Source organism: Esox lucius, chromosome 13 (genome assembly GCF_011004845.1).
Source record: "Esox lucius isolate fEsoLuc1 chromosome 13, fEsoLuc1.pri, whole genome shotgun sequence".
NCBI lineage: Eukaryota > Metazoa > Chordata > Actinopteri > Esociformes > Esocidae > Esox > Esox lucius.
The window spans coordinates 17,064,393-17,079,363 of record NC_047581.1 but is presented as its reverse complement, the minus strand read 5'-3'; the positions used below and the strand labels follow the sequence as shown (position 1 = coordinate 17,079,363).

At 37.9% G+C, this 14,971-nt stretch overlaps 1 protein-coding gene across 1 annotated transcript in view; it reads left to right on the top strand.

Moving 5' to 3' along the window:
* The first annotated feature begins 717 nt into the window (after positions 1–717).
* dock5 (dedicator of cytokinesis 5) overlaps positions 718–14,971 on the top strand; it is a 64,683-nt gene continuing 50,429 nt past the window's right edge. The window contains exons 1-3 of the mRNA XM_010875962.4: positions 718–870; positions 9,851–9,934; positions 14,921–14,961. Of these exons, the coding sequence (XP_010874264.1) occupies positions 828–870; positions 9,851–9,934; positions 14,921–14,961 (168 nt within the window). The 5' untranslated portion in view covers positions 718–827. The remainder of the gene's footprint in view (positions 871–9,850; positions 9,935–14,920; positions 14,962–14,971) is intronic.

Sequence of the window (14,971 nt, the reverse complement as noted above, 5' to 3'; positions counted from 1 at the left end):
TGTTATTTTAACGAATTTCTTACGAATACAGCCAGGTGAGCCTGCTCCTGCAACACTGTAAGCACAGACTTTCCATCCAGCTTTGGTTTTGTTTACTGGCCCAACACGCTAGGCTCTCTGCAGACACACAGATCTATTCAATCACAATACAATGCGTCCAACAACTTAATTTGCTTGTCTAACAGTATCTCTCAAAAGCATTCACAGTGTATAATGTCAAAGTGAAAATATTGAAATGCAAATTCTATTTGAAATGAGGAGAAGAAATGTTGTCATTCTGGGGCAGAATGGTTGGTCTTTTTTGGGGTGTTTATGTGATTATTCTCGGTGGATGGACTTCGATAAATATTGTTATGGACATCAGTTATGATCCACTAACTTTGATATGAAATGCTCTTTAAATCTATAAAATAAACAACTTGTAAAATATAATTAAAATAATTTATTATAATATTATTAAAGCTCAAATAATATTGAGCTTTGCCATGTTGGATAGTATGCACCGTTAAAACAAGAAGGTAATTAAGTTATTTTCTCAAGCTTCTTAATTTTCCTTGAATGTGAAAACCTTCTATGTGCTTGTGGGTTTGTTTTTGATCAGTTTGTATTCTTTTTTAAAACTACATTTTATATTATTGAAATCCTTCGTACTGGGCAACCCGGGGCAGATAATTGAATCCCCTCAGTCGCATAGCACCTTAGCTTTCTACCCTCCCCCTTTTTGAAGTCATGATGGCGGAACTGTAGCGTTCTGGACGAGAAGTGTCCCACCCGTGCAACAGTTCATCTATTTATTTATTTATTTATGCATCTCTTATTTTTGCACCATGACCCGCTGGATTCCAACTAAGAAAGAGAAATATGGAGTTGGTAAGTTAACTTTAGACAACCATTTTGTCTTTGATTAAGCTCGACTCACAAAGCAATTTCCACTATTTACAGAAGTTGGCCAAGCCTTTAACTTGGAAGTTAAGTACAGTAGTTGGGAAGGTTAGGAGAAGGCGAAGGTAATGTGAATAGTCAACTGTGTTGAAAATACAGAAAATGAATGTTAGGTAGAAGGCCAGTGTTGGTGTGCGTCTAATATGTCTAGTTATTCAGCTACCATTCGTAGGTCAAGGTTTGAAATGGACAATAATCGGATTTGAGATATTTGTCTTGGTTTGAGAAAAAAAAGATAGGCGCCCATACTTTATTCTTTAAAGTTTATTTTGCTAGCCATGGCATGTGGAAATTGTTGGTGCCCTTACCCTTAGCTTAAGAGGTAGTCTATTTAGCAATGTTGGTTTTAACTACAGGTTTCAGCACCCACAGATTAACCCATATCTACAAAAGACTGACATTTTGTTATGCTGCAATTGTTCATCGATTTCATAAAAATTCAATTGAATGTGACGTCGGAGCGTCAGTTCGCAGTCATTCAACTGTTGAGCTAGAGTAATTTACTTCGGTATGTGTGAGAGCGAATAAATACACGCCCTCAAGGTAAATTAAATTGAAAGAGTGAGAATGACGTAATACTATGAGAACACTAAGTAGAACGTAAGTGTGGAAAACCAAAGCCTAACCAAAGACATTGCATGCGTCTATTACAGCATTTGTGTCATGGCATAGGACACCGGTGTCAAACTCATTCGGTGGGTCGATTGAATTCAGATTTTTTCTGCTCAGTTGTTTGTAAAATACAAGTGATTGTGTCAAAACACCAATTACTGGACTAGAATTGTGCTGCCAGTGTAAATGTAGCCGTTTGAAAGAAATTGCCTCTAAAATACAACCAATAGCCTTGGTAGAAGAGGAAATAGGTTAGTCCAGTGGTTCCCAAACTTTTTCAGTTCCTATACCACCAACTGAATTTTGCTTTGCACCCCTCAAGTGTCCCCACATATGCTTTTTATTAGTAAGCCTAAGGTTTTATTGCAATGAGTATGAGTACAGTAAATGAGTACAGTAAACATTTACAATAGGCCTGTATCTAAAAATCTGTGGTGCCAAATACAGTATTTTAATAGCAGAATACTGTAAAGTCCATTATGAGTTAGGCTCTTTGAGAAGGTTTGAATCCTAAGCAACCTGCATATTGCTTGAAGTAGAGTAGACCAACATAGCTTCTGTTGGAATTCTAAGTATTGTGCTGGTAAAGCAAGAGCTTTATCTTGGTATTGTAGTGCTTAAATGTAATTTTTTTTTATTATTGGGTTTCAGAACAATCCATACTACTAAAATATTTTCGTTTTTTATTTTCAGGCTTTTTACAGCATCATACAGCAATAAAAGTAAGGAAAAGTATAATATACAATAATGACATGGGAGACAAAATAATTTTGTTTTTTGTATTTGCTTAATATTAACAAGAGTTTTCAGGAAAAAATATAAAAAACAGAAACCCATTTAAGCCAATATAGAGTCAACTGGAAAGGTATTTTGATCTCTTTTAACAAGGAAGCTCCTGGAAAATACAGAAATAGTCAACATGTACAGTGGATATAAAAAGTCTACACAACCCTGTTAAAAGGCCAGGTTCTTGTGATGTAAAAGAATGAAACAAAGAAATCATGTCAGAACTTTTTCCACCTTTAATGTGACCTATAACGTGAACAATTCAATTGGATTCAGGTCTGGGTTTTTTATTTTTTTATTTTTCCCCCTCGAAGATTTCAGTTTGATTTGCAATTGAATTGTTCACATTATAGGTCATATTAAAAGTAAAAAAAGTTTTGACATGATTTATCTTTGTCTCATTCTTTTACATCACAAAAACCTGCCATTTTCACAGGGGTGTGTAGACTTTATATCCACTCTATATAGTATAAAGTATACTGAAGTGGCCTAGTATCAGATTACATGTAACAAAAGATTATAATTGAATCTACAGTGTCATGCAAAAGTATTCACCCTGTTTGGCATTTTTTGTGTTTTGTTGCCTCACAACCTGGAATTAACATGGATTGTTTGAGGATTTGCATCATTTAATTTACGGAACGTGCCCACAACTTTGAATATGTTTTTTAAAATATTTTTTTATTGTGAAGCAAACAACAAATAGGACAAAATAACAGAAAAAGTCAATGTGCATAGCTGTTCACCCCCCTAAAGTCAATACTCTACCTTTTGCTGCAATCACAGCTCCAAGTCGCAATCACAGCTCCAAGTCTCTATGAGCTTGCCACATCTTACCACTGGGATTTTTTCCCCATTCCTCCTTGCAAAATTGCTCCAGCTCCTTCAAGTTGGATGGTTTGCGCTTGTGAACAGCAATCTTTAAGTCTGACCACAGATTTTCTATTGGATTGAGGTCTGGGCTTTGACTAGGCCATTCCAACACATTTACATGTTTCCCCTTCAACCACTCAAGTGTTGCTTTAGCAGTGTGTTTGGGGTCATTGTCCTGCTGGAAGGTGAACCTCAGTCCTAGCCTCAAACCCGCACAGAGTGGTACAGGTTTTGCTCAAGAATATCCCTGTATTTAGCACCATCCATCTTTCCCTTAACTCTGACCAGTTTCCCAGTCCCGGCAGCCGGGACATCCCCACAGCATGATGCTGCCACCATCATGTTTCACTGTGGGGATGGTGTTCTTTTGGTGATGTGTTGGGTTTGGCCAGAGATAGGGTTTTCTTTGATGGCTGAAAAGTAAAAAATGTTTGTCTCATCAGTCCAGAGCACCTTCCTCTATACATTTTGGGAGTCTCCCACATGCCTTTTCGTGAACTCAAAACGTGCCATTTAGTTTTTTGCTGAAAGTAATGGCTTTCTTCTGGCCACTCTGCCATAAAGCCCAACTCTATGGAGCGTATGGCTTGTGGTCGTCCTATGTACAGATACTCCTGTCTCTGCTGTGAAAGTCTGCAGTTCCTCCAGGTTTACCTTAGGTCTCTGTGCTGCCTCTCTGATTTAATGCCCTCCTTGCCCGGACAGTGAGTTTGGGTGGGCGGCCGTCTCTTGGCAGGTTTGCTGTTGTGCCATGTTCTTTCTATTTGGTAATGATAGATTTGATGGTGCTACTGGGGATCATCAAAGATTTGGATATTTTTTTATAACCTAACCCTGACTTGTACTTCTCAACAACATTGTCCCTTACTTGTTTGGAGAGTTCCTTGGTCTTCATGGCAGTGTTTGGTTAGTGGTGCCTCTTGCTTAGGTGTTGCAGCCTCTGGTGCCACAAAAAATTTGTGTATATGTAATGACAGATCATGTGACACTTAGCTTGCACACAGGTGGACATCATTTCACTAATTATGTGACCTCTGAAGGTAAATGGTTACACCAGAGCTTTTTATGGGCTTTATGGGAATACATATGCACATGCCAATTTTCAAGTTTTTTATTTCTAAAAAATAGTTTAATGTATATATTTTTCTCATTACACTTCACCAACTTAGACTATTGTGTTCTGATCCATCACATACAATTCAGATAAAAAAAAAACATTAAACTAAAGGCTGTAATGTAACAAAATAGGTAAAAAGCCAAGGGGGGTGAATACTTTGCAAGGCACTGTATATCTTAAACTATACACTAATGAGCCAAAACATTATGACCACTCACAGGTGAAGCAAATAATATTGATCGTTTAACAAAGCACATGTCAAGGTCTGGGTAGATTAGATGGTAAGTGAACAATCAGTTATCGCATCTAACGTTTTGGAAGCAGAAGAAATGGGCAGGAATAAAGACCTGAGCTATTTTGACAAGGGCCAAATTGTTATGGCCAGATGACTGGCTCAGAGCATTGCTAAAACGGCAAGGATTGTGGGGTGCTCCATGTCTGCAGTGATGCGTACCATTCCGACACTGGTCCGAGGAGGGACAAACCACAAAACGGCGCTGTTGGGCGCCCAAGGCTCATTGATGCCCAAGGTTTGGGCATTCATGTGGAAGTTATTAAGACCCATGCCACCTACCTAAGCACTCCTTCATGGCAATGGTATTCCCTGATGGCAGTGGCCTCTTTCAGCAGGATAATCCAATTGAGCATCTGTGGGATGTGCTGGACCAACAAGTGGCTACCTCAAAAAATCTAAAATATATATTGATTTGTTTAACATTTATTTTGGTTTGGCTGCTACATATATTATTTCACTGTTTTCACTTCAGTGTTATTCTGCAATATGGAAAAGAGTAAAAATAAATACATACTCATTCATAGGTATGTGTCCAAACCTTTGACTCGTACTGTATGTAAAGAAATGGAAAATAATGAAATGGTAAAAAGATTGTATGAGAGATCATTGAATATGGGACCTTAGTGCTTCTATCCCTGCATCCTTGCTCAAGCTACCATACTACATTACTCCTTTATTTGCCTAGTTTGCCCATCTAGAATGCCCTTTAGAAATTGCCATTTGTACCCGAACAACTAGTATCGCACTTGTAACTATACCTAAAACTTTCTTTCCTCCTCTATTTGCCTTAATTGCACATTTAGTAATGCCATTAGCACATTCCACTTGTTATATACATATATACTTGTACATTTTCTGCCCTCTATTTGCACTTCTGGTTAGATGCTAACTGCATTTTGTTTTACTGTACTTGTTTTATTCAATGACAATAAAGTTGAATCTAATAAGAATAAATAAAAACAAATGTGAATTAAAATTGATACAAGATTATTTTAAACCTGATTTAAAAAGCAAGGCCAAAAATAAGTTAGGATATTGTTTTTAAATGTTAAAAGTCCCTCAGATTTTCAGGTAGGACACGACCATAGTGGCTAAAAAAGCCCTTACCAAATTCTAGTTCTGATCTTCAGGACAACTTAAAAGCCTGTGCCAGAAGATCTGACAGACTGACAAGGCACATAACTAAAAGTCATGTCAGACATGTATTCAGGTGCAAGGCCATGAAATGCTTTAATAATCAATAAAGACATTTTATTATAATAACTTTATTATAATAACAATAATATAACTACAAGGAGACAAAGCAAGGACTTTAAAAGAGTTACTTGTTCTCTTTTTTTGGTCTTTGTTAGAACTCTTGCTGCTGCATTCTAAATAATTTACAGTTTGCTGATGTTCTGGGTAATACCTGAAAACAGTTAATTGTGACAGTCAAGCCTGCTGCTGGGTACAGTTGCTCAATTTGCCCTGGCAGAGAAACGTACTCACTTTTGCAGTGTGTCTCAAAAGTCTTAAACTCCAGATTTAATCGGCTTTAAAAATGAGGTCAGTTTTAAATCACGCCTAGATATTTAGTGGGGGTGTCTTATTTATTTTATTTAGTGCAGTGGATGGTCATGTAATTTGTAAACAATGAAGTTTCAGTATTTCTCACCGTTTTATAACTAGTTGCTTATTATGTAAACGCATGTCAATCCTGCATGCATCCCCTACTTGCCAGGTGAGGCAATTCAGGTTGGGCGTGTCAGGATTATGGTATGCGCAAGAGTTGAGACCAAAGTGCGAATGTTGTGTGGTACGAATGAGGTGTCCACGCCTTGATTACTCACAGAATGAGATTCATTCATATTACTTCTCTTATTGCTCTGATAGACATGTCACCAATGTACTGTAGCACTATGTATTTCCTTATAGAATGAGGAACATGTGAATGATGATACATTGTTATACAAAGTTATAGAATTAGGCCTACTGCTGTCTTATGAGTACGAAATGAAATATTTCACAATACTACTTTAGGAGAAGGCTTCCAACGTAGTCACACAAGATCAACAGATTTTAAAATTGGATTAGTATTGCCTTAATGTGATATACTGCGTAATATAGAGGGCAAGCAGGTCATATATATATATATACACACACACACACACACACACACACACACACACACATTTGACTTAAGTATTTTTCTGTCCTAAAAAAGCAAGTGACCTGCTTGCCCTCTATATTACGCAGTATATCACATTAAGGCAATACTAATCAAATTTAAAAATCTGTTGATCTTGTGTGACTATGTTGGAAGCCTTCTCCTAAAGTAGTATTGTGAAATATTTCATTTCGTATTTATAAATTTTTTATTTTTTTTTCTTCTCTAGCATCTTAAACAAACAAAGCCCCATTCAGCCTTTCAGTAGTTTCTCTTTTGTTAAAATGTTTCCTGATTACGCCATAGAGTTTTCCATTCATTTACTAGATCATCACAGGATGGGCTTAGAATAGACAGTGGGATAGGCCTATAATATACCTATAATATATTTGTCCAAAGCTTGTACAAATATACAGTTGTGCTCAAAAGTTTGCATACCCTTGGAGAATTGCTTATATATGTACCATTTGTAAATAAAACATTAGTGAGCAGGCTAAACACATTTTATTTCTTATGGGATTCATGCAACTGTAGGTTATAACAGAATGGCACATTTTAAAACAAATCATGGGGACAAAGAAAAAAATGAACTGACTCCTTTTCAAAAGTCTTCATAGCCTTAGTTCTTGATACTGTGTGTTGCCCCCTTTAGCATCAATGACAGCGTGCAGTCTTTTGTAATAGTTCTCTATGAGGCCCCAAATTCTTGCAGGTGATTTAGCTGCCCATTCGTCTTGGCAAAAAGCCTCCAGGTCAAGCACAGTCTTTGGTCATCTTACATAAACCGCACGTTTGAGATCTCCCCAGAGGGCTCGATGATATTAAGGTCAGGACACTGTGATGGCCACTCCAGAATCTGCTGTAACCACTGGAGGGTCAACATGGCCTTGTGCTTAGGGCAGTGTTTCCCAATCCTGGTCCTCGAGACCCAAAGGGGTACAAGTTTTCTTTTGCCCAAGCACTCACACACCTGATTCAAATTAAAGACTTGATGATAGGTTGATTACATCAATCAAGTTTAAGTGGTAGGGCACCATTTGAACCAAGTGTGGGATTGCTTGGGCAAAAACTAAAATCTGCACCCCTTTGGGTCCTAAGGACCAGGATTGGGAAACACTGGCTTAGGGTCATTGTCGTGCTGGAAAGTCCCATGCACAGCATTTGTGCAGAAGAATGTAAATTGTCTGCCAGTATTTTCTGATAACATGCTGCATTCATCTTGCAATACACCCCCCCCCCCCCCCAAAACAACAGTGAGACACCACCTTGCTTCACAGTGGGGATGGTATCCTTTTCACTGTAGGTCTTGTTGACCCTTCTACAAATATAACACATATGGTTGTGACCATAATGCTCTTTTTTCTTCTTTGTCAATCTTTTTTGTGGTGTTGGCGCAGTAAAGGCTTCTTTCTGGCAACTCAACCATGCAGCTCATTTTTGTTCAAGTATTGTCATATTGTGCTCCTTGAAACGACCATGTCGTCTTTTTCTAGAGCAGCCTGTATTTCTCCTGAGGTTACCTGTGGGTTTTTCTTTGTATCCCAAACAATTCTTCTTTTGGCTGAAATCTTTCTTCTACCTGACCTTGGCTTGGTATCAAGAGATCCCTGAATTTTCACTTAATCACAGATTTCACATTATTGCCCTGGATTGTGGGTAGGCTCATTGATATGTAGCATAAAGTCTATTGCATTTTGAACATCTAAAATCTAGATTGCTTTGTTGTCAGCTTCATTCTACATGTAAATATACATTGACATAGCACAGCTTTGTCTTAGGTCAAATACCTCTGATGATCAGAAATTTTGTTTTCTCAAAGTGCCACATGACCTTGGTGGTCTGTAAAGGGTTACAACTGTTACAGATGGCTGGCAAGTAGAGCATGATGTTCAAAGTCTCCCACACACATAATATACCTGCCATTTAGAGAATTGACTAAAATGGTGGCTGTCCTTTAGTCACTGTGTCTGAAAGTGTGCAGGGGGGGTTACAGTAGTCTTGAGTGAAGGGGAGTTGGCCCAATGTTTTCAGGCCATGTTAGCAAAAAAGAACATGAGAAATGCAGAGTTTAAAATGTTACACATTGCAAAAAGAGTACCTCCTGACAGATGGAATATAGGGTTTCCTTTAGAAACACGGGCACTGCTGCTGATCATGAACATTGCTAGAGATAACATCCTGGCTCAGTGGTGAGGTCTACAATGACCCCAAGGTCCCAATAGTTTACCAGAATTTCTGTTTGTGAAATGGGTATCTTTTCATCTCTCTTAATTATCAGATCACCTGCCAAACAAACACAATACCTGCGTCACCCAGTGTCACTGGAAATATTAATATTGATCAGAATAATGTGATCTCAGCAACAGTTATTGTTTTTGCAGTGATAATGAACATTATGTATATTTCTGTTCTGTAACCAAGCTGAAGGTTATTGCCTTGTTTTGAGCAAAATAATTATGCATATATGTAATTCAGATGAATGCTTCTTTCCTTGCCTTAATTCTGTATGAGTGTTCAAGGTAATATAACAGAGCACGATGGCTATCTCATGTAGCCTATTAAAAGATGTCTGGACAGTAGAGAATGATAAGGGGCTGGTCAGATTGCTGCGCCAACATGTCCCTCGATTTAAGGCCACGACCCTCTCTCGGCATGTTTGTTGGTACATGCATAGGTAAACTGAAATATACTGTAAATGGATATGTAAAATAAGGCGGCTTTTCTCACTTATTTGCTCTATGTTATGTAAAAAGGCTCTTAGTGTCACACTCCTAATGGAAACATATCCTTACCAATATCCTAATTCAACAGTGTTATATGCCCACACCACAATCCTCATGTGCCACTGAAATGTACTCATGAATTCATTCAATCAATTCAACAGTGTTTACTTTCAATCGAGCTCAAACTGTTTTTACATTGCGATAAATGCCTGACATAATCTGGGATTTCTTTTATTTTCAGTTTTTCCTTTATGTTAATCTTACTTGGGATTGTCTTTTTGTATGTTGTTTTAAATGTAAAGACTGCCGTAGTAAAGCTTTCTCTTCTTTTCTTCCCTTCTGTATTTCTCATTTAGCAATCTATAATTATGACTCAAGAGGCGAGCAGGAGCTGTCTCTCCAGGTGGGAGACACAGTACACATACTTGAGACATTTGAAGGTGAGCATGAACAGACAACATGCCCTAACATATCACTCTAGCGTTACTCACATACTCGTGTTCAACAAGCTGTCACACGCTGAGAAACCTTCTGTGCAACACTTTGGAACTTACTAAAACATTAAAACAAAGCTGTAATTAATACATTAATAATATCCCGTGTTTAATGAACTGGTGAAAGAGAAATCAATAACACAACCTCTGTCTAGTTTGCTCTTTTCTCAACCATTTTGTCTATATTGTATTTATATTTGTACTTTTTGGCTACACGCCACTTTGATTTGAAAATAACCTTACATGCATGTTTGCCTATTGTTAAAGCTGTCTAAAAGTTACTTTTTGGACATTAATGCCAAAAGGTTCAGGGTTGCCCCACTCCTACGACAACAGAGCTCTACAGTGCACCCATTAACTTGCAGATACACGTAAACATATTTTATGTGCGACCTGGGATTTTTATTTTGTCTTTCTAGCTTTAACAACAAAGGTTCCAGAATGGTGCAGTAGTAATGTCACTGCCTCACAGTATAGCTGTGTCCAGCCAGGAGTCTTGTATTTGGCGGTGTAGATGGGCTCAGCACCATGCAGGGTTGGAGGTCTTTGTGTTGTCAAATAGTTATTTTGCCTTCTAGTGACTCCTTGTGGTAGGATGGCACCTATAAACGTAATCATGGTTGATGCCTGGTGAATGCGTTCTCCAAACATGTAGGTGCTTATTATAAATATTTCCATTGGGCACACCTACTGTATGTTTGTATACATAGGTGCACAAATGGTCCTTGAGTAAATATTAGCGTAGAGCTCTGCATGGAGCATTTTCGTCTTTATCACTAGAAAAGATAAATGGGTGAATTTTACATAATATAAAAGCTTACAAACAGGGTTGTCAGTTTGTTTTATTTTTGTGTTTGGGTTGGCATTACCAGATTTCTTTTTCTTGTGGCTCTTGGGGAGGTTTTGGAAGGGTGTCCGCTTCATGACTGCATTGCCATCATTTTAAATGCGGTTCATTTGTAAATTATTTTACTCACTGTGGACTGATGGAGCTCAAGTCTTCCCCAGACTGGTTAGCTCAAACTACTCTCTCCCTGAAGTCCTCTGAGATCTTTTTTCCTCTTGGCATGGTATGTTTTCCATTCACCTGTATGAGTAACTCAAAACAGACCAGGTTTATTTTCTGTGTCCTGCCCAAACTCTTTCCTAAAGATCCCTCCTTTGATTGGTTCATTTGGTACCCAATTATTTGGGTACCCCATCTGGTGTAGTTACTTGATTAACAAATTCATCTTGGGGTTCACTTATTTTTGCACCTGTACTTATTCCTTTTTTTTCTTTCTTTCTACTACACACATGATTTCCTCCTAACCAGCATATGGAATTGGTAAATACACTGAACAATATTATAAACGCAACACTTTTGTTTTTGCCCCCATTTATCATGAGCTGAACTCAAAGATCTAAGACTTTCTCTACGTACACAAAAGGCATATTTCTCTCAAATACTGTTCACAAATCTGTAAAAATCTGTGTTAGTGAGCACTTCTCCTTTGCTGAGATAATTCATCCACCTCACAGGTGTGGCATATCAAAATGCTGATTAGACAACATGATTATCACAATAAAAGCCCAATCTAAAATGTGCAGTTTCATCACACAGCACAATGCCACAAATGTCGCAAGTTTTGAGGGAGTGTGCGATTGGCATGCTGACTGCAGGAATGTCCACCAGAGCTGTTACCCGTGAATTGAATGTTTCTCTACCATAAGCCATCTCCAAAGGCGTTTCAGATAATTTGGCAGTTTATCCAACCAGCCTCACAACCGCAGATCACGTGTAACCACAACAGCCCAGGACGATCACATCCAGCATCTTCACCTCCAAGATCGTCTGAGACTAGCCACCCGGACAGCTGCTGCAACAATCTGTTTGCATAACCAAAGAATTTCTGCACAAACTGTCAGAAACCGTCTCAGGGAAGCTCATCTGCGTGCTCGTCGTCCTCATCGGGGTCTCACCCTGACTGCTGTTCGTCGTTGTAACTTACTTGAGTGGACAAATGCTCACATTGAATGGCGTCTGGCACTTTGGAGAGGTTCTCTTCACAGATTAATCACGGTTTTTACTGTACAGGGCAGATGGCAGACAGCGTTTATGGCGTCGTGTGGGTGAGCTGTTTGCTGATGTCAACGTTGTGGTTCGAGTGGCCCATGGTGGTGGTGGGGTTATGGTATGGGCAGGCGTGTTATGGACAGCGAACACCGGTGCATTTTATTGATGGCATTTTGAATGCACAGACATACCGTTATGAGATCTTCAGGCCCATTGTTGTGCCATTCAACAAGGCAAATGGTGGTCACACCAGATACTGACTGGTTTTCAGCCCCCTCATACAGAGAAACTGCACATTTTAGAGTGGCCTTTTATTGTGGCCAGCCTAAGGCACACCTGTGCAATAATCATGCTGTCTAATCAGCATCTTGATATGCCACACCTGTGAGGTGGATGGATTATCTCGGCAAAGGAGAAGTGATCACTAATAATAATAATTATTATTATTATTATAATTAATATTTGAGGGAAATAGGCCTTTTGTGTACATAGAGAAAAGCTTAGATCTATGAGTTCAGCTCATGATAAATGGGGGCAATAACAAAAGTGTTGCATTTATAATTTTGTTCAGTGTATAAACCTGTTATGTCAGAGAAGAAAAGAGTGGTTCTGATTACATAAATAAGTATTTTATGGTGAAATGATTACTGCTCAAGGGGTTCACATACTTACAAGCAGCAATGTATGTATTATTATGGAAATAGTTGTATGGCGTTTGAATGTTTATGGGGTTAAAATGTACACTGTTCAGCTTTAATTTGTAGATATTGTCATCAGTATCAGATGAATCAGCTAGAGAAAATATAGACAAAATATAACATGTCCAGCTGACTAATTATTTGCATTGTAACAGAAGTCCCAGACTAATTTCCTTTGGTGCCAAACAGAATTGTATTACCCCACAACAGGGCTTCAGACTAACAATTTCTGCTGGTGACACTGGTTCCACTGAGTATTTCAGTTGGTTGTACCAATACATTTGCCTTCATCCCTAAAAAATCTTATAATAATAATAAGTGTAAGACATTTTTGGTTTAAAATGTTCTACATAAAGATTATGTTATTTCCTTAGATTGTACTGCTAGACAGCTGACCCTTACCTTCATGATTACTAGTAGCATTGGGATTTCAATTTTTAGCTATTTTAGTCTTACATTTAAGTTAATACCTTGTGCTTTGGCATGCTAGATTTCAGTAAAGGCTAATTATAGGAAGATTAACTTTTTTTTATTGGATTCAGGGAAAAGCATTCAAATTTAATTCAGGGAAAAGCATTCAAATTTCAGTTGATTTTATTTATTTGAGGGAGTTACACACAACACCCCCATGACTCACTGCTTGAGGTTATGGGGTGAGGTAGATTTAAACTTGTGGTTTACCCCATGAATCACGTTTTAATGTACCTCATTTAAATGTGTGGTTTATGTAAAGTTCATTTATAGCTGCTAGGCATACAAAAAAACTACTTCTTTATGAATTCAAGGGTTTTGCTTCAGAGCTGTGAGGGTTATTAGCACAACTGCAGAGCATTTCTTAAAACAAAGAAATTGTTCACTAACTGCACATTACGTATAAGGCCATTGACAGGTTTCCCGTGCCTCATAATCTGCATGTTTCTCATTTTTCTTCTGGGAGAAATGTATGTTGAGGTGAGGGGATGAGACAACTTGATCCCTGAATAACTTAGCTTTTCTTCTTTTTTAATTCATATTCAAGTTACCTTTTTCATCATGTGTACATTCAGAATGTCTTTTATAGTTTAGTCGACACATCCAGCAGACAGTAGTTGATTATTCAATGACCCAATGGAGAAGCACGCCCTGGAGAGTGGAGACAGGTGGTACAAGGGTGCACCAGCATCTTGGAATCTGAAATATTTCTGTAGACAGGTCAACTGTAGTTTTTGTAGTTTTCTTCATGCCTGCTGGTTGAGTGTCTTTTTAAGAAGTTGCTGTTTCACGTGGCAATATACAACAATTTTTGTGTATATTTTAGAAAATGTGGAAACTGTCTTTTCTTTGTGATGATGACATCACAAAGCTTTGTTTGGGTACACTAGAGCAGCCTTAATGATAACAGAGAGTTTTCTTCATCTTTACCATGGAAAACACATAAAGCTTATCTGAGGGGCTGAATCATAGAATTTCAGGCATCCAGAAAGAAACAAAGTAGGACAGAGTTAGCAGAGCTGGAAAGACAAGTCAACTTAAGAGACCAGGAGAATACTCTGCATCCAACACTAGAGAAACACACACACAATTTTTAAGAGTTGAGGACAATCATATTTTTGCCTCTAAAATCAGTAGATCCTTTCTCTATATCAAAACAAAAATATTGAATTCAAGCAAACGTATACAGTATCTCCTATGAATTAGTATGTTGTTTTTGTTTTTGGTTGTAATTGTCTGTTCTTTTATTTTTAGATTTAATTTTACTGTTGATTGATCCATTCTATTATATTTAAAATGACTTCCACCCTGTATTCAAGAGTAAATCTATGTTCAGGCAATAAGGCACAAGAGGCAATGTTATTTCATAACACCGGTAAATGCTGTTCATTATTCAAATAATTTACCTGTGACTATTCCTATGTACTACTTTGCATGCATTTTTGCTTGAAAAAACTGTTACCATAATAATTAGATAACTATTTATTTTATACTTGAATAAAAATTTTATTTTAATAATAAGTTGACTTGTCTGCAGTATGCCATGTCCACTCTGCTTAAAAAGTTCAGGCACACCACTAAGCTATATAAATCCCTGCAAAACTGAATGCTAGCAATGCAAAACAGAGGTACAGTCCACATGTGATTGAGATCAGATTAAATGGTCCTTTATACCTCTGACATTTATCTTTTTCATCATTAATATAGGCTGGTACAGAGGATACACATTACGGAACAAATCACGGAAGGTATGGAAAC